The sequence below is a fragment of the Hemicordylus capensis genome, chromosome 11 (genome assembly GCF_027244095.1).
Source record: "Hemicordylus capensis ecotype Gifberg chromosome 11, rHemCap1.1.pri, whole genome shotgun sequence".
Taxonomy (NCBI): domain Eukaryota; kingdom Metazoa; phylum Chordata; class Lepidosauria; order Squamata; family Cordylidae; genus Hemicordylus; species Hemicordylus capensis.
The window spans coordinates 24,551,621-24,576,857 of NC_069667.1; the positions used below are offsets into that span (position 1 = coordinate 24,551,621).

Sequence of the window (25,237 nt, forward strand, 5' to 3'; positions counted from 1 at the left end):
GATGGGGTCGCTCTGGGAAGAGCATTTGCATGCATAAAGTTAGAACATAAGAACAGCCCTGCTGGATCAGGCCCAAGGCTCATCTAGTCCAGCATCCTGTTTCACACAGTGGCCCACCAGATACCGCTGAAAGTCTACAGGCAGTCACTGAGGGCATGCCCTCTCTCCTGCTGTTACTCCCCTGCAACGTGTATTCAGAGCTATCCTGCCTCTGAGGCTGGAGGTGGCCTATAGCCCTCCAACTAGTAGCCAAACTTCCAAGTTCCCTCCCTGGCTTCTCCAGGATAGGGCTGAGAGAGACTCTTGCCTGAAAACGTGGAGAAGCCCAGCCGCTGCCAGTCTGTGTAGACAATACTGAGCTAGATAGACTGTTGGTCTGACTCAGTAGAAGGCAGCTTCCTATGTTCCTAAGGTTGGAGTGGGTCCTGGAACAAAAGTGAAGATGAGTTCCTGCCCCTCTCCTACTTCAGAGAGGAATAAGGGGAAGAGCAAAGAAAAAGCTGTTGCTTAGCTGATGGAATTCCTCTCCCTCAAGGACCCAGGGATGTTTTGTTCATCGGAAGCTCTGAAGAGAGCCTCTGTGTCTTCAGCCGTGCAGGCCATGGCTTTGTCAGGCTTTCCAATTAAGGGTGGCTGGGGGGTGGGTGGCAGGCAGCCCCCATAGACAAGTAGCTTGTCAGTGTCTGTTTCAGAAACCAAACATGTGAGACACAGCTCAGCGACCCATTAATGCACTTTACAAGTGGTGATGGTCACCAGCTTGGATAGCTTTAAGAGGGGCTTAGACAGATTCATGGTGGACAGGTCTATCAAGGGCTACTAGTCTGGTGGCTGTGGGCCATCTCCAGCCTCAGAGGCACGATGCCTCTCAATCCCAGCTGCAGGGGAGCAACAGCAGGAGAGAGGTCATGCATTATACCTCTTGCCTGAGGGCTCCCCAGAGGCATCTGGTGGGCTACTTTGTGAAACAGGATGCTGGGCTAGATGGGCCTTCTTGGGCCTGATCCAGCAGGGCTGTTCTGATGTTTTTAGGTCATGAGGAGCAGTGCTCTGTTCACACCTTCAGATGAATGCATGAAGGTTTAGAATGGGACAGGGGCGTAGCTAGGGGAGAGGGGGCCCATGTTCACCCCTCTCCCTGGTGGCCCCTCAGAGTGAGGGAGATAATGAAGAAAATAGGGAGGGGTGGAACTGGGGGCCCCTCAGTAGCCGGGAAGGGGGCAGGTTCTTTGAACCCATCCGCTCAGTTATAGCTACACCCCTGGAATAGAAGCAGCCTCTCCGTCTGCAGTCCGTCATCATCTGGGAAGGAGTTCGGTCATAGGACCTTGTTCTGAAATGCATCTGAAGGTCATCCAGTTTAGCTCCTCTGTGTTAAGTATGGCTCTGACATATCCAGCTGCAGAGTAAACCAAGGTCCATCTCATCCATTTGGAGATATGCTGTGGACACAGGAAAAGAATCTGCCTGGTGGGATCTAAGGGCTGGGCTGATTTCAGGCACTTCCAGTTAGACTCTTTTGGACGGAAGGCGCACGTCAAACTGTAGCTGCAGCGGTAATGAAACTGTCCTTGGGTATTTATTGTAAGGGCGATATATTTTGCATAGCAACTAGATTGGCTTGAAGGAGGTTCACTTGCATTTTGATGCACATAATTGCTTTGGGTGTTGGTGGCCTTACTCTAAAAATAGTGCTGGCTTCCCTTGCAACAGGGTTTCAGTGAGTTTGCAGGGTTTTCAGAGCTGTTCTGGAGGCACACACAAGACTGGCTGTGCTTTAGGCATGCAGGCATTGAATAGTGACTGGGTTTTTCTTTCTGGTAAAACCAAGGGTGCCTGGCATGAACTGCTTTTACCACAAAGGGCTCATTGCTGCTCGGTAATATGAGCATGTTTGGATTGGGGCTGCTCTTCTTAAAAAAAAAAAGGAAATCTGTTTTTATTTCAGTGTTGCACTGGCCAAATCTCCCAACGCTCGCTGTTGGAGAGAGCAAGAGAAGCCAGGCCTCGGAGGGACACAGCTGGCCTAGATGATCCCTACCCTGTGCATCTTCTGCCAGATGAAATATGGCAGCGTACTCCTGCGGGAGGGATAATTATTGCAGGCAGCAGGTCACCACTAGTGGGTCAGCCCATCAGCATGATGGTGATGGCTCCGGCCCCCTTGGATTGTTAAATATAATACCTAGACCCATGGGAACAGGACAGAAGGTAGCTGGTCCCTTGTGAAGATAGGAAGTTTTGGCTATGTTTTGGAGGCTGTTGGTGGGATATGTGATATATCCCATATATCCCTGATATATGTATGAATTGGAACCACTCATTTTCCTCTCTCCTAGTCTCCATACTATTCTGTGAATCACATATCTTTTTGCAGTTTATCCCTACTTCTAATTCCCTCCTTTTCCTCTGTTGTCTCCCTTGTGTGGATTTTAGATTGTCAGCCCACTGAGAATGTGAGACAGACCTCTGAAGCACCATGCAAATAGGTAGCCAAACAATCTTACATTTGTTTCCAAAAAAGCTGGAAATGTTTTGATCCTTATAGATGTATCACCAGAGCACCTGTGAGTGAGAGGGTGGGATTGGCTGCTTGGAGTAATTTGAAAATACATCGGTTTCACAACAATCTGAAGAAAAACCCTAAAGAAATAAGAAGAAAAGACCCCAAACTGTAACTCCGTGGAGCGGAATGTTCACAGATGCAGAGGGCAGTTAATTAACAACTAGGTGGGTGGAGCTAATAGAACACAGTGATGAGGCAGAGGAGAGAGGCTTGAACAAAAACAATGGGAATTTTCTCAACTTAAAGAATACTCCCTCAAGACAGCCTCAACCTGTTCTGTATATGAGAAGGAAAGGTGTCTAAAACGTTCACCATTCTCAGGTAACACTTGCACACCAGAGATATACTGCAATATTTTGTTGCAGGTCCATACCTGCATTAATAAGAATAAAGGTAAAGTGTGCCCTCGAGTCGGTGTCGACTCGTGGTGCCCACAGAGCCCCGTGGTTGTCTTTGGTAGAATACAGGAGGGGTTGACCATGGCCTCCTCCTGCACAGTATGCGAGGATGCCTTTCAGCACCTTCCTATATCGCCGCTGCCCGATAGAGGTGTTTCCCATAGTCTGGGAAACATACCAGTGGGGATTTGATTAGTCTGGGAAACATACCAGTGGGGCCCGAACTCCAAGATTGATCTGAACGAACCAGCTGGTTCTTTGGCTGCAGGCTTCCAGTCCGGGTGCGTAAATGCAATCAGAACAGCCCCGCTCCATTGGCTGCCTTGAGCAGCAATCCTCAACACGCTTCCACCCAAGTAAATCCCATTGAATCCAGTGGAGCTTATCTCTGGCTAAACCTGCTTAGGATGGGAACGTTAGAAGATCAAATTAATGGAGGAGACTCAAATCTCTCTTTCAGACAGACTGTCGGCATGTTCTCAAAAGCCCATCTTGGAATGTAATGGATCGGAGTGTGCATCGGATTTAATGCATCGGAGTGTGTGTTTTGTTTCTCTTTTAATGGTGCCTGGGAGCGACTCTGTACATGTAATCCTTTTGCTCTCTTAATTGGATTTGGGCATTCCGCTGCTGTGAATGGCTTGGCAAAATGTATATCGGAGTCTCTTGCCTCTGCAGAATGATTTCTCAGTCTGGGTGCAGGTTTGTTGCTGATCAAAGAGTAAATAAGGGCTTTGAGAGTTCTAGCTTCTCTGGAGTCCTCTGGTTTGCCCAGATCTTTCCACACGTGTAGCGGCTGGTTTTAACTGGCATTTTATTCTTCTTCTGGAGTTCATTGCTTGGGGAAGATGACCTCTGCTTCTGTGATTTTATGACGTTTTTTGATTCCATGATCTTATCATATCGTTTTATTTTATCTTTTGATATGTCAGTGAGCAGGAATGTTTTTTTGATGAAAGGCAGCTAACAGAATTTCAGAATAAATAAGTGTTTATAGGATTGCAGCAGTAATGATCTCATCCAACCAAAGAGTAAACATTAAGTGGAGGGCAAAAGATGGTGGTATTGCAACACAGTCCCTAGAGTATGTTCTGGCATTAAATTTCAAATCTGTAACATCTGCAAGCTAATAATTAGTCTTTTTAGCTGGATTTTGTTTTTCCTTTTAGGCAACTGTACTTTGGCTCACAGGCAACACTGACCTGATTTATCTCTTTGCCCTTCATTTTTGCACAGATATAAATATCACAGAAGGCAAAGTTAAATTAATGTCATTTTCCCTATGTGCATGAAATAAATGCGGGGTGGGGGGTGGAATTACCAGATTAACTCTTCTGTGGGCTACCTTCTTAGGCTAAAGGTTCCAGCTAGTGATAATAGATGTGTTGCTGGGGGAGTAGGGAGAATTTCTCACAGCTACAGCCACTTAATGGCGCAGTGGGGAAATGACTTGTCTAGCGAGCATGAGGTTGCCGGTTCAAATCCCCGCTGGTATGTCACCCAGACTATGGGAAACACCAATATCGGGCAGCAGCGATATAGGAAGATGCTGAAAGGCATCATCTCATACTGCATGGGAGATGGCAATGGTCAACCCCTCCTGGATTCTACCTAAGACAACCACAGGGCTCTGTGGTCTCCAGGAGTTGACACCGACTCGGGGGCACAACTTTAATGTGTGCTTTGTAGCACACACATTTGCATAGTTTCAGTGTTAGAACTGCTTCTTGTGGACCTCCTTATTCAGTTTAAATATGCACATCTGCATGCTCAGCTAAGGTGCAATCCTGCTTGCCAATGGACTCTTCATAGGTCTGATGGCCAGGACCCCAAGTAGATTCAAATCCCAAGTGGGAAGAACCATATCTCTGCTCTTCCCCATTGGGTCCTGAGGCCATTTGAGGTCTTGGCTATGAAGAGTCCCTTGGCATGCAGGATTTCACCTTGGCTCAGCTCCCAAGGGGGAAGAACCCGGCAAATCCCCATCACCAATATCTACTGTAAAGGTGCAAGACCCTTTTTCCCCTCTAGGGAAGCTTAATAGCGCCTACTAAAGAGAGTTCTTGGATGCAAAAGGATTTTGATTTGTGCAGGTAACCAGATTTTTAAAAGTATTCCGAAAAAGTTTAGCAAGAAGAATTACATATTTATTCACTTGTGATGACTGAAGGTTAGACATCAAGAATCTTTTTGACGAAATGGGAAGACAATTCAGCCAGCCAAATATTTGACTTTTCTGGGACATTTATCTAAGACACACTAAGCTAACACACTTTTACTTATTAGGAATATGAATTTCCATTTCTGGCTCGATTAACATAATCTCCCGTGATTGTTTCTTCAAAGGAATAATATTTATCATTATCTAAACTCAGCAGTTTCTTGACATGGGGCTTTTTAAAGGAGTTATTCAGCATTATCCAGACTGAACTTACAAAAAATTAATTTGTATTATCAGGAGAGTTAACGATTGCAGCAGGCATTTTGAAATTATATTTATTTATTACATATTATCCCACTCTCCTTCCAAGACACTTAAGGTAGCATCCACGCTGGTAAAGACAAAGACTAAGGTCCAGATTAGCCACATCTAAGTCCATCGAAGTTAATGAGCCTAAAGTTAGTCATGACTAACTTGTCTCGTGGAGTCATTGGTCCTTAGTCATGACTAATTCATCTGGATGCAACCCATGGTGCTCCTCCCTCCCCCGTATTTTTTTTTTCACTTCACCCTGTAAGAATAAACAAGTTTTTTTTTTCCTTCAGGGTATAGAAGCCACTCTTGTGGTATCAAGCATGAATTGTCCCCTTTGCTAAGCAGGAGAGACTCTTGACCGGGAGGCTAAAACAAGCTTCCCCATGTTGGGGGTCTCCCCAGAATGTCCCGTGCACTCACATGGGGCATCTTGGGACTTCCAGGGGCTGGGCGGCCCCCGATCCCCACCATCCCTACCACCTCCATGATGGAGCTGGTAATCATGTCGGCAGCCGATCCAGCCACCCAGAGCTTGCCGGCTGCTCATGTGCGGGGAGGGTGGGCTTGACCGGCTCTCCCTGCCAAATTCCTGCCGGCTCTACACACCGATTGTGTGAGAAGCATCCGTGAGTGGCTTAAGGTTACCCAGTTGATTTGGTTCTCCTCAAGCCTAGTTTGACACTCGGTGTTTGAGACTCTGATCTCCTTAGATGAGTCCTAATGAGTGCCATATTGGCACTCCTACGTGCCAATTTGGGCTTTGTCATCTTCAGGCAGATGAGGTAGCAGGAGTTCATTTCCAGTCCAAAATCACCATGGTTTATTGGATCAGCAACTAATGATGATGAACTTGAGCACCCTTTGTCCCTTCTCCTTTTGCACACTTTGCTTCAGGGAACACTTTCTGGTTTGTTAAAACACAGCTGATCATGATGTCCTCCTTACTGGGAAACTGTGGTCTGAGCGCTCTTACAAACCCAGACTGCAAACCCGAATCAAACGGCTGATTGTTCCCAACCCAAGGTTTCTTGGACCAAGAATGTGATATCCCAAGTCAGTCCAATCATGGCAGCATCATATGAAACATTAGGAATGTTCACTGAAGGTGTGAAAATGGCTCAGGTCATTCCAGAGAACAGATCAACAAGCCTCGGTGTACATTTCTGTCATGGGATAATCTCTGTAAGGAATCTTACTTAATTGCTCGTGCTGTCAAAGAAAACTCAGGCAATGTGGTTGTGAGAATGTGGCAGCCATGGGCTTTGGAGAACAAAGTATTAATTTCCCCTTCACTGTTTCTCAGAAATTATTCAATAAGCTAAATGTACCCATTGGGGGTTTGACTGTACTTCTGGCACTTACGAAACCTGCAGTAGCTTCTTACCTCCAGCTGAGAGCTATTTGATTATAAGTTCTGTAATCCTCCAAGCACTCAACCCTTCTGGAACATGGATCAACTGTCTTGCCCAGCACACGAGGTTATCCACTAACCTGCTAATTACTAACTGCATGATTCGTAATTAGATCCCTTTTTCTTGGATAAACACGGGCAGACACATACTCATTTGCATCTTCAGTTGAGTACCAGCTGGCACAGAGAGCGTTTTTCCCCCTGCCCTCTCTCTGGGTTTGCATGTTCAGAGTTGAGGGGCAGGTCATGAGTTGGAAAACCCACAAGGAGCAAGTACCACGTTAGCCAAGCTTCCCTGCTCAAATCTTTCTCTGCTGTTTTTCTGTGCTGTGTTTGGGGTGATTAATGGCTGCATCTGCTTAAGCTATAGTCATTAAAAGCGTGTGCTCTGAAAACTATGACCGAGAACAAAGAGTTGCGAGAAGCAAATAGATGACTGAACTTCTCTTGATCCTCTTCTCTACCTAGTTCTTAATAGTCTGGTAGGAGTTAGTGCTTAAATCGTGGGGGCGGGGAGGTAGGGAGCTTTGAATAAAATCCAGAAGCTCCAACCTACCCACCCCATTTTAGCCAAATCATGATCTTCTAAAAAGAGTAGCTGGGGGGCCATCACAAAAGATAAGGGAGCTAGGCACCCTACATTTCTCTACCAATAATGCAATCAAAATAGGACTACCCCGGAAACCCAAGAGGCATAGAGGTGGATGGGATGGAGATGAAAAAGAAACAAGCCATACAAGTGTGATTTAAGTTACTGATGTTTCTCGTGCTAATTTCCTGGATGCCTGTCATAAAGATCTTCATGCTATCCTTGATGTGGGCCCATATGGCCCACTGGATGCAAAACATAATCTGATGTATCGGTTCTTAGGTTGGATTCAGTATTGTTACAGTGTTATACTTGATCTGATAAGTATGTATTTTGGGTCAGTCCTGCTGGAGGTCAAATTACATTTTGCTGAATGAGCTTTTCTCGAATGGAAGGCTCCCCGCCTCCTTCCATTGCTTAGCTTGCTTTTTTGGGGGGGAAAAGGATTCTCTCAAGCATTTAGGGTGCGATTGAAACTGAGTGGGAAAGTCCTCTTCATCTGTGTTAGCAGTATCATCTGAGAAATCACAGTCTCAGAGGAGGTGGTCTAAAACAGTAGCTCAGACGTGTTCTTTATTTCTCTCTCTCCCTTTGACAGCAATATATTAGATTGGTTTGGGCTTTGTATGAGGCTCGGGGAAGCAGGGTTGAATTTCCAGGTGGTTTCTTGCCCATCTGGAAATTCAGCCCTGCTCCCCTTGCCCATTGAACCATCTAATGGCGCAGCAGGGAAGTGACCTGCCTAGAGAGCAGGAGGCTGTTGGTTTGAATCTTCGCTGGTGTGTTTCCCAGAATATGGGAAACTCCTATATTGGGCAGCAGTGATAAAGGAAGATGCTGGAAGGCATCATCTCATACTGCATGGGAGATGGCAATGGTAAACCGCTCCTGGATTCTACCAAGAAAACCACAGGGTTCTTTGGTCACCAGGAGTCAACACCGACTTTATCACAAGACCAGCTCCCTCTCTAGCATCTCCAGATATGACTGAGAGAGACTTCTGCCTGCAACCTTGGAGAAGCCACTGCCAGTCTGGGTACACAATATTGAGCTAGGTGGATCTCAGTTCAGTATATGACAGCTTCCCATGTTCCTTTCAGTATCTATTTGAGAGATTTCACACACACACACACACACACCACCCTTTCTTTTGGGTCCTGGTTGTAATGTTCCTGGCAACCGCTGCTTAGAACATCTGTGTTTAAAGAGCAGAGGTGGTCTTTTGGTGAGGTGAGGTGATTTTCATTACTTGATTAAAAAATATATATCCTGGGTTTGGCACCAGCGGGAGCTTTCCTCCTTGATCAGGACTGTGATGGGTGGGGGGAAGGTTAAAGTACTCTTTAAGAGGGGACTTTAAGAGGGAGTTAGATAAATTCATGGAAAGCCGGTCTATCAGTGGCTAATAGTCTGATGTCTATAGGGCAAGATGCCTCTAAATGTCAGTTGCAGGGGAGCAACAGCCGCAGGAGAGAGGGCATGCCCTCAGCTCTTGCCTGTGGGCTTCTCAGAGGCATCCAGTGGGTCATTGTGGGAAACAGGATACTGGGCTGTTGGGCCTTGGGCCTGATCCAGGAGGGTGGTTCTTATGTTCCCTCCCTTCACATTACATTACAGACCATCCAGACCATCACATGTGCATGTTGCTATAGCCACGTAATAATGTAGCTCACCTCTGTGTTACTTGCACCTGCGCATGCTCTTTGGGGCTATTGGAGTATTTATGTCCACTTAAGCACCAGCAATAAAAGGCCAATTTTTCCTTAGCTGGAAAAATTTGGCATAACTGGCATAAATTTCCCCTTAATTGCCCTCAGAGTTTCAATTATCACAATGCCTCATTTGTAAGCTTCTGAGTAACTGAGTCTTGTACCTGCTCATTCTCCTGCATGTAGTGGAATCGTAATGCTGTCTCAGACATCACAGGCATCTTTGTAAAATATGATGTTAAGGAAGGCTGAGTTCATTGTACTATACATATGTAAATGCCTCTCTTTCAGTGGTCTCTGGGGAGAGGGGGAACCAGACAGTATTCCCAAGTACAGCATGCATTAATCGTAAGGCAATAAAGTGAACACGTCCCAAACCAAGAACACTGAAGACGAATTAAACAGTGGAAGTCAGGACATCATTAAGGGAGGCCATTGAAAGCCCTGTTGGAAAGTTATATTTAAAAGATGCTGCTCTGGGAGCAGACTGAACTGAATCTCTTTTCAGAAGAGCAGAGGGCAGCCAACCCCATCCACAAACCCATCAATGGATCACTGGGGCCCAGTAATGTCTTAGTCTCTAGGCTGTGAAAAAAAGTTGCAACGAGGTGGTTTTATGATAGGGTCAACATCAGGGGGTCGCCATCACTGGGCAGATGCCGAGGCCCAGAGCCCTCAGAAGGCCCCATGCTGATGCCTGCTGTACCCACAGATCTCATGTAACAATAGGGCAGCGATTCTCTTGGGGCCTATCCGGTGGACTCAGTATATGGCAGCTTCCTATGTTCCTAAGAAGACTGCCTGTTGCCTTCAGCTTAATCCTTCTGATTGAGAAATCACCATTCCTTGAATGAAGCCAGGATCATTCCATGCTTCCGGTGAGATGCCACAGCAGGAATGCAAAGCTGTATCCCCACAAAAGCTTCCACACAGGTAGCCTTCAAGGAGATGGCTCTCCCCAGCTGCTCAACAATTAGTCCTCAGCAGTTTGCTCCGATTCAGTCTCCATCACTGTTTGCCATCATTCACAAGGAATGAATTGCCCACTTCCAAGCATAAATTTCCCACTGTGTCGCTCTTTGTTCATTTCACGCTGCCTCCCTGCTCTGTTGAAGCTGCTAAATGAGTTAATATTACCTTAATATGAGCTTTAGGAGTGTTATTTAATGTGCATTGTAATCGCAGAGTTTAAAAAAAAAAAGCCACCACCACATGGAATAAAAAGCAAATACTGGCAAATTGCGTGTCCACATTACACGTCTTGGATAATTGCCACAATAACTTAATTGGCACTTCCCCTTATGCAGAGTTGCAGGCTATGCCAATTACATGACGTCATCTCCCAATCAATTCCTGTCCTGCATTTTTGGAAGCTGGGTAACCTGAGACTGAAAAGCAATTTCCTGGGATGGAAGTGATGGCCGATTGCATTGCAAATGAGGATGCAGAGGTTGTAACAGGAGCATAAAGGCATTGGTGGATAGGTACCCTCCAGCGCTGGAAATAAATAGATGCACTCAATGATGTGACTGGTCTTCAGCTGTTTGTTGGTCAAGACCCAGAAGCAGGATATGTGCCCTAACCAATGACACTACCACCATGTTCTGTTTCTTGATTGCAGCTTTCAAGAAAGGGAGAGAGAATGGGGGGGGGGGGAGGAAAAGAGAGAGGCTGGATTTGCACGTAACGTGGACCCATGGGTCCAATAGACCCACGGTTCCTCTCTCCACCCCACCCCACCCTCCTTTCCGAGTGCGGACGTAACGGAGAGCAGGCTGTCAGGGAGACTGCAGAGAGGAGGAGGAGCTGGCTGCGCAGCCTTCCTTCTTCCATGAAGGACAGCCCACACAGCCAATCACAGCTGGAGAGGGGGAGGAGCTTCCTCCCTAAACTCTGGTTACAGAGAAAGCAGCCTGCAGTTCTGCCCCCCCCCCCCAGTAATGCAGGCTGTGTTCAGCCTTGGGATGGGGCGGCGAAACTCACTACAACCCGAGGGTACAAATTGGAGTTTGGAGAGCGGAATGTCGGATCGCTCTCCATGTGGAACTGGAGTTTGGATGGGAAGTCCTGTATTCGGACATACAGGTTTGCCAGCCTTTGCCCCTTCAACTCTGGTTTTGCATTACTTGTGAATGGGGTGAAAGAAGGGAGATAGGAGGTTGTTGGCTGGAGATAAATGTCTCAGGTCTGAAAAGACTGAAGATGACAGACTTATATTAATGACCCCAGAAACTTATTGGCTCAAGAATACAATTTATGTGGTGATATTTAAGGGGCCAGTGACTATTCTTTCTACCAGATAATAAGCAAAGTATCCTGCAGCAGCCTGTAAACACAATGGACTGATTTACAGTCTTCCCTTCTGCTTTATTTTTAGTGGAACGTTTGTGATTGTATTGTTCAAATAAGAAATATTGAGGAAATCAGATAGAATAGTTAATGGAATAAGGGAGGGGTCAATGATCTTCCACAATGTGAGTTGGAATGCTTTGTCCAGTAAGTGTCCGATTCTGAGCCAGACTAGGGGATTTCTAATATTGGTCGTGAGCAAAAGAAATGTGCATGTCACATGAATTTTGAAAAGTTAACTTCAACATATGCATGCTTGGCAACTCAGAAAGGAGGTCGTCACATTTAGGGATTTTCTTCTTCTTCCATAAGTCTCACTGAAAAGCCACTTATCAGAATTTCAAAAATGTGTACATGCTAGTAGAGCTGTGGAATTCAGTTGCCAAGAGAGAAAGATTGTATTTTGCTAACCCATGGGTGAGCTCTGATAGTTACAAATGTAGGAAATATCAGCAACTGTTAAGCACTGTAAATATGGAAAGGTGTTCTGAGTTTTCTAGTTTCCCCTTTCGACATGCCTTTTCTGACATGATTTTTAGCTCTATTTACACCTTCAGTATTGGGGGAAGCAGGATCGTGCCTCTTGGCCCCATTCCTGACTTTCACATATTGAGCCGAAGTGTGATAAGAGCTGCACCCACATACAATTGTATCTGTGCTCTGAGATACTTGCTAGCACAAGGCTCCTAATTGACCAGAAGACCCTACGTTCATACCCTTCTGTCTGCACATTCCACTGAACATACAGAGGTCATGAGGATGGGGCAAGCATCTTGCTTCTCTTATAAGGGGCTTAGACAAGTTCATGGAGGACTATTGGTGGCTACCAGTCTTGATGGCTATAGGCTACCTCCAGAATTGGAAACAAAATTACTCCTGGTATCAGTTGCAGGGGAGCAACAGCAGGACAGAGGGCATGCCTCCTAGGGCATCTGGTGGGCCCGAAACAGGTGGCTGGGCTCGAATCAGCAAGGCTTTTCTATGCTCTCTTACCTCCCGTCCAATTAACACATTTTGAAGGTGTTTGTAGGGCTTTTCTTGTTCTCCTTTCTTCGATTTGTGGTGAGGATAGGCATCTTACTCCCAAACTATGAGTGATGCTTCACTTTGATTTGTGTGAATTGTACATGTGGGTATTTTGCAAAACTGCAAAATTTGGTTGGGATGTGTGTGTGTGTGTGTGTGTGTGTGTGTGTGTGTGTGTATGCAAACATGTATTTCATTGCAACAAGATGAGAATATCCTAAAAATCTCCATGACACGGTTAGATATTTTATGGGCCATTTTTATATCCAAGTAACTCTTGCTAAATCAAGAGATTACTACAAACAGGACAGACGTTAATGCTAGATTTCGATGGCGAGGAGAACAAGCTTCCGGTTATTAACTTTAGTGGCTAATAAATACTGCAGCTGTTACTGAGATGGATGGTTGTTCTTGATTTCGGGCTGGTTTTGGTCCTTGTGTGTTACCCTTCTCCTCTCACTCTTTTTTTCTAGGTTTTTCCATTCTTCAGGCAATTATGGAAGCAGCCGTGCAAAACAATTGGCAAGTGACAGCTCGATCTGTGGGAAGCATAAAGGATGTTCAAGAGTTTAAGGCAATTATTGAGGAAATGGACAAGCGGCAGGAGAAAAGATACTTGATAGACTGTGAAGTAGAAAAAATCAACACCATTTTGGAGCAGGTATGTGGCAGGCACGCTAGCTTTCTGTGACCGATCTGGACCCATAAGAACAGCCGTGCTGGATCAGGCCCAAGACCCATCTAGCCTAGCATCCTGTTTCACACAGTAGCCCACCAGATGCCTCCTAGAAGCCCACAGGCAAGAGATGAGGGCATGCTCTCTCTCCTGCTGTTGCTCCCCTGCAACTGGGATCTAAAGGCATTTTGCCTCTGGTGGCCTTTAGCCACCAGACTAGTAGCCATTGAGAGACCTGTCCTCCATGACTTTGTCTGAGCCCCTTTTAAAGCCATCCAAGCTGGTGGCCATCACCCCATCCCATGGCAAGGAATTCCATAGATTAATTATGCGCTCTATGAAAAAGTACTTCCTCTTGTCGGTCCTAAATTTCTTGGCATTCAGTTTCATGGGATGGCCCCTGGTTCTAGTGTTGTGAGAGAGGGGGAAAAAATTCTCTCTGTCCACCCTCTCCACGCCATGCATAATTTTATACACTTTGATCGTGTCTCCCATTTGTCTAAGCATCCATTCTATCCGTTCTACCTTCTGAGCCCAGCTGTTAGCCGAAGTTAAGGGAGTGAGCATGCCCTTAACCCGGGCTACAGGCTTCTATGTTCACTGGGGCTATGTTCAGCCCCGGAGGAAACAGAGATGGGTGTCTAGAGCACCCGTCTCCTGGAGGAAACCCCCAATGCATCGTGCATGTCATGTGGTGCATCGTGGTGCATTGTGGGATCTCCAGAGATCGGTATGTGTCGTCCTGGCCTCCGGAGCCTTGTGCTGTAGGGATGCAACACAGATCATTTGGGAGCATGGTCTGCACTCCCAGCAACATAGAATCGGTCGTCTGCAGGGTGGAGGTGAGTATAACAAAACAAAAACAAAATGGAGTACAAATTTGGTCCAGTTTTAAAGCTAGTTCTGTGGCAACTTTTGGATCCCTTGAATAACCTGAAAACCATTCCCTAGCTCCTAGTTCAGAATTACATCAAAAGGAATGTTTGCAGCCTAACTGTAAGTATGTTTGCTAGGAAGGAAATCCCACCAAGTAAAATGAGGCTTATGTTTCTAGGAAGCATCCTTAAAATTTGGAGCCCCAAATCAGCATAATCTATGGAGCAAGTTCTCCATTATTGACTGATGGCAAACTAGCCTCCCTGCTATAAACAAATCAGAAGAAATGCTGCAGATGGGAATCAGTTCCGACAGCATTCAGTTCCAATCAAGCCTTAGGTTGAATCTTCTTGGGCAGCTGGAATTCTTGAGTCATTCCCTGCTGTTTCTGAATTTACTGGTTCCTCTCCAAACTGCAAAGCTGAGCTGGAGAGGAACTGCATTGCAAGCAGCTATTAATAATCGTAAATGTTCCTGGTATATTATTGATCTTTAATCCACACTGAAGGTTCTGTGACTGGCCATGATCCTTTCCTGCTCCTTAAACAGAACTTCAGGTTCCCTCCTGATGGGCCCCATTCGGTATCTTGTTCCATGCTGGGACCTGAAATAGGTCACACTGGCCTGCAATTGGTAGGGGTTTAGGCTAGTTCACAGCAAATCACGACCATGGCCAGTTCACCACAGAGCAGGGTGCAAGGCAGTGTGTGTGTGTGTGTGTGTGTGTGTGTGGGGTGGGGTGGGGTTCTGCACCAGGTTGATGTGTCAAGTGATAAATCCAATGATGGGCAGCAGTGTCCTGAAACCTTTTTATAAAGAACAATGCAAGATGCCTTTTTTCCCCACAGGTGGAAGTCTGGGATGGTCTGCTTCTGGGTCTGTTGCTGAGCAATTTTATTTTATGTTTCTTTGCAAGCTTTCCCTCTTTCTTCCCAGCTTAATGCCTTATCTCCATAGAAAGTAAATAATAATATTGTTTAAATCCCTGTCTTAGATCTCTGCAGTAGGGATCCTCAAGGGAAAGGGGAGCTGTCCTTCCCTATGACAACTGTGCTTCGCTGATAATGCCGCACTGTGGGAAAGAACGGCTCCCTATTTGCATATTTCAGATTGTTTTTCTACTGAGCTTAGCAGAGAATTAACTCAGTCAAAGGCGGGGGTAGGGAGCACAAAATAATATTAATGAGAAATGTAATGTTTTGCCTTTCCTCTGGAGGGTTTAGATCGGCGACCAACATGTTGCGCAGTGAAACTTTGGCCGCTCTGAACTACGCATGGCACTGGGAACATCTCGTGAAAATGCCTGTGCTCTTGTACAAGATTGCTCTTGTGCAAATACCTGAATTTAAGATGAGTCCCTTAAAAAATATAGGTTAAATACAGGTTACACTGTACTTATATTAAACCAAAAGGAAGAGGACAGTCTTCCCTTTTCAGGAGTGCGCACGTTCACATGCACACAAGTTTTTTTGTGTTTGCTCAGTTAATTTTAAATCCCGCTTAGATTGAATCAGGAAGGCCCCACTCTGAATATACATGCACACACAATGTTTTGATACTGCCACCCAGAACAAAAATTATTCCGCACACAGGTGAAATTTTTTTTAGAGAGAACACTGGAAGAGGACTCTGAATTTAAGATGACCCCCTGATTTCAAACATAAAAGAACTTAGAAAAAACCCAGCCTTGCATCCAGGTAAATACAGTACTTCAACGGGCTCAATTGCACTTCTGCGATGCTACGTACCTTATTTCCAGTTAGTGGGCATGTCTGCACTATACATTCAAACCAGTTTCAAACCAGTTCAATGGTCATGGCTGTCGACCAAGGTAAATGAGATGTGTGATTTCCGGATTTAGAGATCTATCCAAAAAGATTTGAAGTGGGCAACTCTCTTAAAAAATTCCCAGAGTTCTTTGAGGGAAGCCTTGACATTTAAACCATTTCCAAATCAGTTTAAGTTTGTAGTCTAGATGTGCCCAGTGTCCCAGACATGTGATCACACCACTTTGAGTATTTGTGCAAGAGTGCAGGTGTTTTGTTGCCACTTGGGCCATTCCTGGGCCCCGATGGATTAGAACCTAGAGACAGTGGATGACATTCCCCGCAGAGCTCTGACAGTGGAACGTGGTTTGCAGGATGTAAAAAGGTTGAAAACGAGTTGCACATTTTCCTTCTTCTGCGGCTCAGTGCAGGTGGAGGCTCATGCAGCCCTCAGGGACACATTTCTACAAGTGGATAGTCTTTCAGGAGAGAAGAGAGAGTAACAAAAATCATGTAACTTGCCCTTCCACCTGCAGTGGGCACAGAAGAAGGAAGATATGCTGCTAATTTCCAACCTCTTCATGTCCCCGCAGGACTTCTTCCATTGTCAGCCACTCTGCCGATGAATTTTACTTTATTTCAACGCTTTTTGAAGTTCTGTGCTCTGGGTTCTCTCAGCTGTGTGTTGCTGATTTTATGCAGTAACAAGTATGTCCCTATTTTGTCTCTGAAATGCCGGAAGGTCTATCACTGTTTTAGTTGTAGACCAAGGTCCCTCTCTGATCTCACAAGAAAAGGTTGGCCACAGAAGCAAAATCCCCATTTCCATCTTTAGGTTTCAGTCTTGTCATCTACTCCCAAATTAAAAAAAAACTTTTAATAAAATATAAATAAAAGTACCTATTTATTTTCCATAAGGTGAAAGCACTTTCAGCCTCCAAGTCTTTAACAATGCTGCTGTATACTTTTAATAGTCAATCATTCGGGGTCAGAAAGATTACTTTGCTTTTGCACATGTAACACAAAACCAGAGGTGAAGAGACCTCCAGTTTCAAAATCTGTACATCCGAATGTGGGCAACCTCAGCCACAAAAGAAAATGGACCCGCGGTTTCCTTCCTTGGACAGTGATCTGTACCTTTGGTTTGTAGTGAGGTCCGCCACCTGGGTGTCTGGTTCCATGATGCCAGCATTAAGTCCGAACACTGACACCGCAGTCTGGTTGCCTTGCAACTGGATTTGAGGGAGGAAGCTCCTCCCTCGCTCCGGCTGCTATTGGTTGCCAGGGCTGTACTTCAGTCAAGAAGGCCCGCACAGCCTTCTTGACAGCCCGCACAGCCAGATCCTCCTCCTCACTGTAGTCAGCGAGACAGCAGAGAGGGAGCTCTCTTGAACGTCCGAATTCAGACGGGAGAGCAGAGGGAGGGGTGCATGGAATGAATGCAGCCAGAGAGTCTCATTTCAAGCCAGAGTGCCTTTGTGCCCATTTAGACTGCATTCCCAAAGGGGAAATAAGAAGCTCATCCAAGATCAAAACGATGAAATATTACAAAGGCCTCTCTTATTCCAGAGGGCCTATGCTTCTTCTCAAAAGGAGGCTGTTTCCAAATGCAATCATAAAAGGTTAGGCCAAGAGGCAATCTTAGGATTAAGTGGAAGCATCCAGTGAACAAAATGTTAAGTAATGCTGCAGAAGAGAATATAATGCTCACATTTCTGAAATGGTCAGATTGCCCAGAGGCTGTCAAGGAAAAAATTGTCCTCAGAAGAAGAATTGAGAATGTGATTAATTGAACTTCTTTCAGAGGACATATAAGGCATGTGCTGGTCTTTCTGTTGGAAATGTTGAGCTTAAGAAGGAAATGGTTTCTTTACAGTTCTCAAAGGGATTTAACACTGATAGATCCTGGGGAGGTAGCTCCCTCAGGTAAAATGACAGCAAGATGCACTAACAAAATGTGAAGAAGATACAAAAGGCAAAAACAGGGACAGAACAGGGAGAATGGTTTTTCCAGAAGCAGGTCCCAGAAAATAGGGACCCTCCAGAGTAAACATGGGCAGTTGTCTGTGTATGGCCATACACCAGAATCTCCTTCACCAAGTTTCAGTCTTCAAATCCAGCCCCCTTCCAACCCTTAAAATGCTCTATGATTCTATGATCGTGTGGTTCTGGCTGCTCATATGCTAGTGTGCTGACACCTGAGACTGTTCTTGCTTCTTGGATCCTCTGACTCTTTGGTTCCTCATCATGCTTTCTTCATTGTGCAGCCTACATCAAGGACTGAGAGAGACTCCTGCCTGCAACCTTGGAGAAGCCACTGCCAGTCATAAGAACAGCCCAGCTGGATCAGGCCCAAGGCCTATTTAGTCCAGCATCCTGTTTCACACAGTGGCCCACCGGGTGCCTCTTAGAAGCCCACAGGCAAGAGGTGAGGGCATGCCCTCTCTCCTGTGTGTTGCTCCCCTGCAACTTGCCTCTGAGGCTGGAGGTGGCCTACAGCCCTCAAACTAGTAGCCGTAGATAGACCTGTTAGGGTTAGGGTTAGGGCTAACCCTAACCCCTAACCCTAAATTCTCCATGAATTTATCTAAACCCCTGCATAAGAACATAAACAATCTGTGTAGACCATACTGAGCTAGATGGACCAATGATCTGACTCAGTATAGAGGATGCTCCTTTGTTCCTATGTACATCATAAGAACAGCCCTGCTGGATCAGACCCAAGGCCCATCTAGTCCAGCATCCTGTTTCACACAGTGGCCCACCAGATGCCGCTGGAAGCCTACAGGGAGGAGTTGAGGGCATGGCCTCTCTCCTTGTATGAAAGGTCTATCAACACTACTAGTTGGCGGGCTATAGGCCACCTCCAGCCTCAAAGGCAGGATCTGAGTACCAGTTGAGTACCTCTGAGTACCAGTTGCAGGGGAGTAATGGCAGGAGAGAGGGCATGCCCTCAACTCCTGCCTGTAGGCTTCTTGAAGGCATCTGGTGGGCCACTGTGCGAAACAGGATGCTGGACTAGATGGGCTTCCTTGGGCTTGATCCAGCAGGGCTGTTCTTATTCTCATATGTTCTAAAGATGCAGGTTTTTAAAGTTAGAAAATGGGACCCCACCTCCCCACCCCCAAAGTTCAGAATGGACCCTATCTAAACCATAAAAAAAAACAAAAAACCAGGGCGCTGAGCTTTTGTCTTCTAGAATCCCAGCATGCCATGCTATCCCTTTTTCAGCCAGTCAGAATGCACTTGGGCAAAGCTGTTGGCTCTCGACATGAAAGACTGAAGCCCTCTCATTCAAAGGCAGCCGTTCATACTGTGTGGGAAGGTTGGAGGCTACCTTGCTGTAAATAGAGTTTTCCTGTGGCGGTAAAGAAAACCCCTTTTGATGCCACGCTGTCCTTTTGGCTTTGGTAACTGACTGCAACTGGAGATGGTGTCTGAAATATGCCTTGCACTGCTGAGAAAGAGAGAGCGGGAGGGAGAGGGGGAGAGAGAGAGTAGGTGGGTAATTTAGCTTTCGAACCAATTACAGCTAATCTTTCCCCTAGTTTCCTTCTGCCAACGCCTTGGCCTAGCTCCTGCTCCAGGAGCCTTTCCTGCAGCATTAGCATCCAGCCTGGGCTTTTGATATCCCTGAATTACTTTAGCAGGGCCATTTAGCTCATTTAACACCATCCTGACTTTTTCTTTGGGCCATCTGGCCCATTCGTTTTACTTTATTTTATTTGTATCGCTGCCCACGGTACGAAAAGCAAAAAAAAAGAAGAAGAAAAGCCCCAATTAAATCACAATAAATGTTGACATGATTAGCAATGATTGTAATCAGTTGTATTTGAACAAATGAAGCAAGGGTTTGGGGTGTGTGTGTGTGTGTGTGTGTGTGTGTGTGTGTGTGTGTGTGTGTGTGAATCAGGCTCCAGTTTAAAGCATGCATTCAGGCACGGAGCCTGACCGCCAGCGACCCATGTGCAGCTGCAGCCTACCCCCCGTGTCGGACGCAGGGGGCATGGTCTGGCTTCCGAATGGAGCTGCGTGACTCCACTTCCGAGTTGGAGTTCGGCCAGTGCTGCGTTAGCAGTGCCGGCCATTTAATTCCCAAAGGGGCCACGCAGCCCCTTCGGGAGCTAGACTTGGGCCAGTGCTACGTTCACAGCGCAGCCAGTAGCGGATCAGTCCTGTCTTAAAGGCAGGGAAGAGCCGCTCCTGGCTGCGCTGCGAACGCAGCGGCCATTTAACTCCCGAAGGGGGGCCACATGGCCCCTACTCAGGAGCTAAACCAGCACCCTCACGTCTGACGTCAGACGCGGGGCGTGGCCCCTGGTTGGGCGCGGCCTGGGTTCTTTGAACCCGTTCACCCATTGGTGGCTCCACCCCTGCATGCGTTCATTTCAGGTGAAAGCTCCCTGAAAGAATCAGCAAAGGAGGTGATAATGGAACCCAGAGATGGCATGAGTTCATGGCAGCCTCAGGTTGGGGCTGTATCCTATGGAGATAGGGCCATATCTTCATCTTCTTTGCATGTAGAGGTCCCAGATTCAATCCCTGGCAACATTTCCAAGCAGGGCAAGGGAGATTCCTGCCTTGGAGAGCCTCTGCCAGTTAGTGTAAATTGACCTATATTTTGAATCAGAATGTCAGCTTCCTGAGTTCCTCAAGTGGGGGCACACCCAGTAGAGCCTCCTCAGAGGACCTCACTGGACAGGAAGATGGGTGTATAGGTGGGATTGCTTTTGCCACAGTAGTAGCCAATTATTTCAAATTAGCCCCTATTTAAATGAATTATCACATGCAAATCAATTAGTTTTCTCTTCCAAGAAAGAGGGCATCCTGACTGAACCTGTCCACTCTTTCTGCAGCAGTGCTGAGCTGTCTCAGCAATTGTGTCTTTATTCATCTTAAAAATAAAGGGTCATACATTTGGGTTGTCTTTGCCATCTTTGGAAGCTGAAAAATGTATATACAATTGTCAAGGGAGCCAGCGTGGTGTAGTGGTTAGAGTGCTGGACTAGGACTGGGGAGACCCGAGTTCAAATCCCCATTCAGCCATGAAACTAGCTGGGTGACTCTGGGCCAGTCACTTCTCTCTCTGCCTAACCTACTTCACAGGGTTGTTGTGAAAGAGAAACTCAAGTATGTAGTACACCGCTCTGGGCTCCTTGGAGGAAGAGCGGGATATAAACATAATAATAATAATGTAATAATAATAATATGATCTACTTCTGTGTATCTGCTTCATGAAAAGGCTTTATCAAATTCACTCATTCTCGTAGGACCCTAATGCCAGTGTGGCTGATTAGATCTGATAAGCTTGCCTCTCTTTACATTCAAATTGTTGTAACATTTTCTCGGGCTTACATGCTGTTGTTAGCTCTAGGCTAGGAAGATGTGCTGAATTCTGAAAGTATTATTAGGGTGTAATTAAATCACTTTCCCTCTAACAAGCTTTGATTTCTGTGCATATAAAAACTGATGTGTTTCTTCTGGAAATACTGTGTATTGGTTTGTTGGCTTGCCGTGATCTTACAACTGTATGCAGCTTTCAGAGTTTTTACAGGGTTTCCATTCAGTTTGATAGAAGCAATAACCAAACTGACAGACCCTGATGAGTGACTAGGTAACTTCTCTTGATGACTGCTTGTTCAGACTGAAGACCAGGGGGAGCAAAGCCTGAAGGCTTTTCTAGGAGGAAGTGTGGGGCCCACCTGTGGAGAACATGTGGAGCCCGCCTTTTCTACCCGGCATTTTATCGGGGTAGAATTAATCGTGAGTTCATTATACCTCAGCAGGTGATCATCTGTGTGATCTCTGCCAGGTAGATGGCTTCCACCTGGCCCACCGCCATTTTGGGCAGCAAGCCTGGGGAAGGAGTGACTCCACCGAGTGGAGCAGCTACGTTCCTGGCACGGGGAACACTCTGATGCAGGAGGACTTCCTCCTCTCGATCCCAGCTCTGGCCTCCATTGTGTTGTCACTAGGGATGTGCACAGAACTGGCTCCCTTCAAGACGATAATGGGGAGAGGGGACGGAGGGTGCACTTGCCCCCCACCCCCGCCATGCTCCCCCCTCAAGAGCTCTTGAGTATAAATAGTCCGGGGGGGCAGCAACATACATGACATGTGCACCCGCGGCATGCACACGGCACTTCCGGTCACTTCCAGTCACAACGCCCCGCTGGACTATTTGTACTCAGAACACCAGAGGGATCAAACCAGTTTGAACGCGGAGATTCCGAACCTGTTCGGTGTTCTAAGAATAGAATGCTGAACAGGTTTGTGCTCATCCCTAGTTGTCGCTCATGTGGGCACATGGCATGGTGGAGGCCAAGATGGCCACCACTCCCCTGCGAGGGAAGGCAGGTAAGTTCTGGCTTACCCCCAGCCCTAGGGAGCACATGGCCAAGGATGTGTGCATGACCTCCTAGTCTCTTCTTTCCTTCAGTAAAATTATCCGCAAGGATTTGCTATGCTTTGATAAGGTCTGTGTGGATATGTATAGAAATAGTCTGAAATCGAAATGAGAGAACAGTAATGTTGAGCACTTGTAATGAAAGGTGGATTAAGCCATGAAAGGTGGATTAAGTTCCATTTCAGAAAGGTTGGCTTTGGTCTGTAAATTAATGTAGTATACTTATGGGTAGAAGTTCATTGTTTGTGTTTATCCATATTCTGAAGTCTCCCCAGGCTGAGTTTACTCAGCAATATTGAAAGTATTTCTGAAGGGAAGCTTTCTCCTTTTGTAATATACAGATGGGGAATATTTCAGATTTAGCAGCTGACATGATGTGGAAAATTACTCAGAATAGTCCCACTGAAATTAAAAGAACAAGTTAAGTGATGCCTAACATGTCCTTTTAATTTCGATGGGGCTACTTTGAGTAATTTTCCTCATGTCAGCCAGTATAATTAATTCTGAATACCTAGTATATTAACATGTTGAGATAAAAGAGTTTTTGTACCTCTGAGATTAGTAAAGTATAATACTGTGTGTAATCTGCAAAGAGATGGATCATGTGTGTGGTATTTGTTAATGGCAGTCCTTGTATTTTGCTGTTATTTGGCTGTTATTTGGCTGTTAGAGATCCAACAGACAGAGCAAACAGAACAGGAGAGGGGGGGATCCTTTCCTGATACCTTTTAGGGTATAGAACTCATTGGAACAAGAATTATTCACTTTTGTGTGTGCCTTTGGCGATTCAAGCACCAGCCTTCTTACCACTTTGTTTTTGGGAGGGACGTGGTGTTGGAGAGAATTCTGTTTAATTTTAATTCTTTCTGACATGCCCCATGTCCACCTGAGCATTTCACTTTCTAAACCCCCCAGATGTGCCATGAATCAGAAGAACTCTGCCTTTCTTGGGGAATGGCAGAGATTTCCTGAGAAATTAGTGATCTTGTGGGGGAAAAGGACTCTAACAATTGCACAGATCTGTGCGTGGGCAGAGGACATTCAAAGAGCAGCTGTGAGAGACTGTTACCATTTAATCCTGGCAACAGAATGCTGCACTGCATGCAATAAAATGACATTTGTGTGGAGAAGCCAACGGAGGAAATGTCGTCTGTTTTTTTCTGTAGAATTATCCTCTGAAAATGTTTTCCTCCCTAATTTTGATTGAGCATTAATTGAGCATTGATTGATTCTGGTGACTGATTTGGTAAATCAAGGACAATGGTGTCCATAAACAGGGGCATAGGACACTGCCTTCTACCAAGTCAGACCATTGGTCCAAATAGCTCAGGATTGTCCACACAGACTGACAGCGGCTTCTCCAAGCAAGGTTGTAGGCAGGAGTCTCTCTCAGCCCTATCTGGAGATGCCAAGGAGGAAACTTGGAATCCTTCTGCATGGAGGTGCTTTTCTCAGAGCAACCCCGTCCCCTAAGGGGAATATCCTGTGGTGCTCACACATTTTGTCTCCCATTCAAATGCAAAGCAGAATGGACCCTGCTTAGCAAAGGCGACAATTCATGCATACTACCACAAGACCAACTCTCCTCCCACCAGCTGTGGGAGGTCAGCTGTGAGGAACACAGTTCAGACTGAGACTGATCATAAAGTGATGGAAGTTGTGTGAAAGTGTGCTCAGAATATGTTGGCAGGTGAGCTTGCTGCATTCCCAGCTTGGCAGGAAATATGAAAAGCATCACTTGGAGAAAAGACACATTGCATAGGGGATGTCCAATGGCAATATTCCTTTCCCCCATGTGGAATATACGTTCTGTTTGCAGCCAACAGTGCTGTCAGGGGTGACGGTTATACTTGTAGGTTGACTATAGGTGGCATGTTGCTTTCAGCAAGGGTGGACAGTCTTAAAATATTTTGGAGCTACTTCTTTTCTCCCCCCTCCCCAAGCCTTGATAGCTACTGCACAAACTTGTCCTTTGGGACACAGAGTTGATCACAAATTGGTAGCTCAGGAGATTGAGCCAGTCACAGAATGGCATAAAAATTATTATACACAAAAATTATTTGGGATGTGCAAATTAATTCAAATTTGAATGGATTCGACTCAAATCTGGGTCATTTGAGTGATTCGGATTTGAATCAAATCACTCCTTAAAAGATCAGTTCCATTCAAATTCGAATTGAATTTTTGAAATTTGATTTAAATTTGATTCAAGAGCTGTTTGGCAGCTTTTAAAAACCATTTGGACCCCCTTTTTGATGAAAAAGGTGCCAAAACAGGGTTAAATCAATACAAATTTGATTCAAATTTGAATCAAATTTTCAGGCCAGATTCGAATTTGAAATGAATTTTTGGAATTTGATTCAAATTCTCAACAAATAAAGTATGCACTATCTACACACAAGTAGTTCTAGCCATTCTCAGAGATGCATTAATATGGGTGACATGAAATGGGAGCATACATTCATCTGTGATGCCATTGGGAGGTATTTCCACTATCAGATGCATTCTTACACACTGCCTCTTCATTCCATAATGTTATTTGCATTTTAAAAGTGTGTGGCATTCAGGCTTTTATGCGTGTGTGTGCAGAGGCACAGTTCTTCTGTTGTGGATGACAATAGCCATCAAGCCATTGCATTTGCAACCCCCAAACTACATCTTTTTAGGGTGGCAAGTTTCCTTTTTGAGCGTGTTGAAAACTGTTTTCTTTCCCCAAGTGACAGATCTTCTTTCTTTCTCCTTTATACAGGTTGTAATCCTTAGTAAACATTCCAGAAGTTATCATTACATGCTGGCTAATCTGGTAAGACATTATAATGCTTGTATGGAGTTCTCTTTGCAGCTTTAAACTCATCTCTATATAAAGACACATGTATAAAGGAGACTCAGCTGGGGTCCTGGGAAATCATATGTTGACATTTAGCTCATGTCTCCAGAAATGCTTGGAGAAGGAGGGAAGCGAGAGCTGAGGCAAGAAGTGTACAAGAGG

The 25,237-nt window shown here is 45.6% G+C and overlaps 1 protein-coding gene across 8 annotated transcripts in view; it reads left to right on the forward strand.

Annotated features, from left to right (window-relative positions):
* GRIA3 (glutamate ionotropic receptor AMPA type subunit 3) overlaps positions 1-25,237 on the forward strand; it is a 140,794-nt gene that overhangs the window by 57,907 nt on the left and 57,650 nt on the right. For all 8 annotated transcript variants that reach the window (XR_008311696.1, XM_053274382.1, XM_053274383.1 and 5 more), the window contains exons 4-5: positions 12,998-13,185; positions 24,998-25,051. Coding sequence is in view for 7 of the 8 variants with exons in the window: in XM_053274382.1 (XP_053130357.1) it covers positions 12,998-13,185; positions 24,998-25,051 (242 nt within the window). In the remaining variant the exon portion in view is untranslated. The remainder of the gene's footprint in view (positions 1-12,997; positions 13,186-24,997; positions 25,052-25,237) is intronic.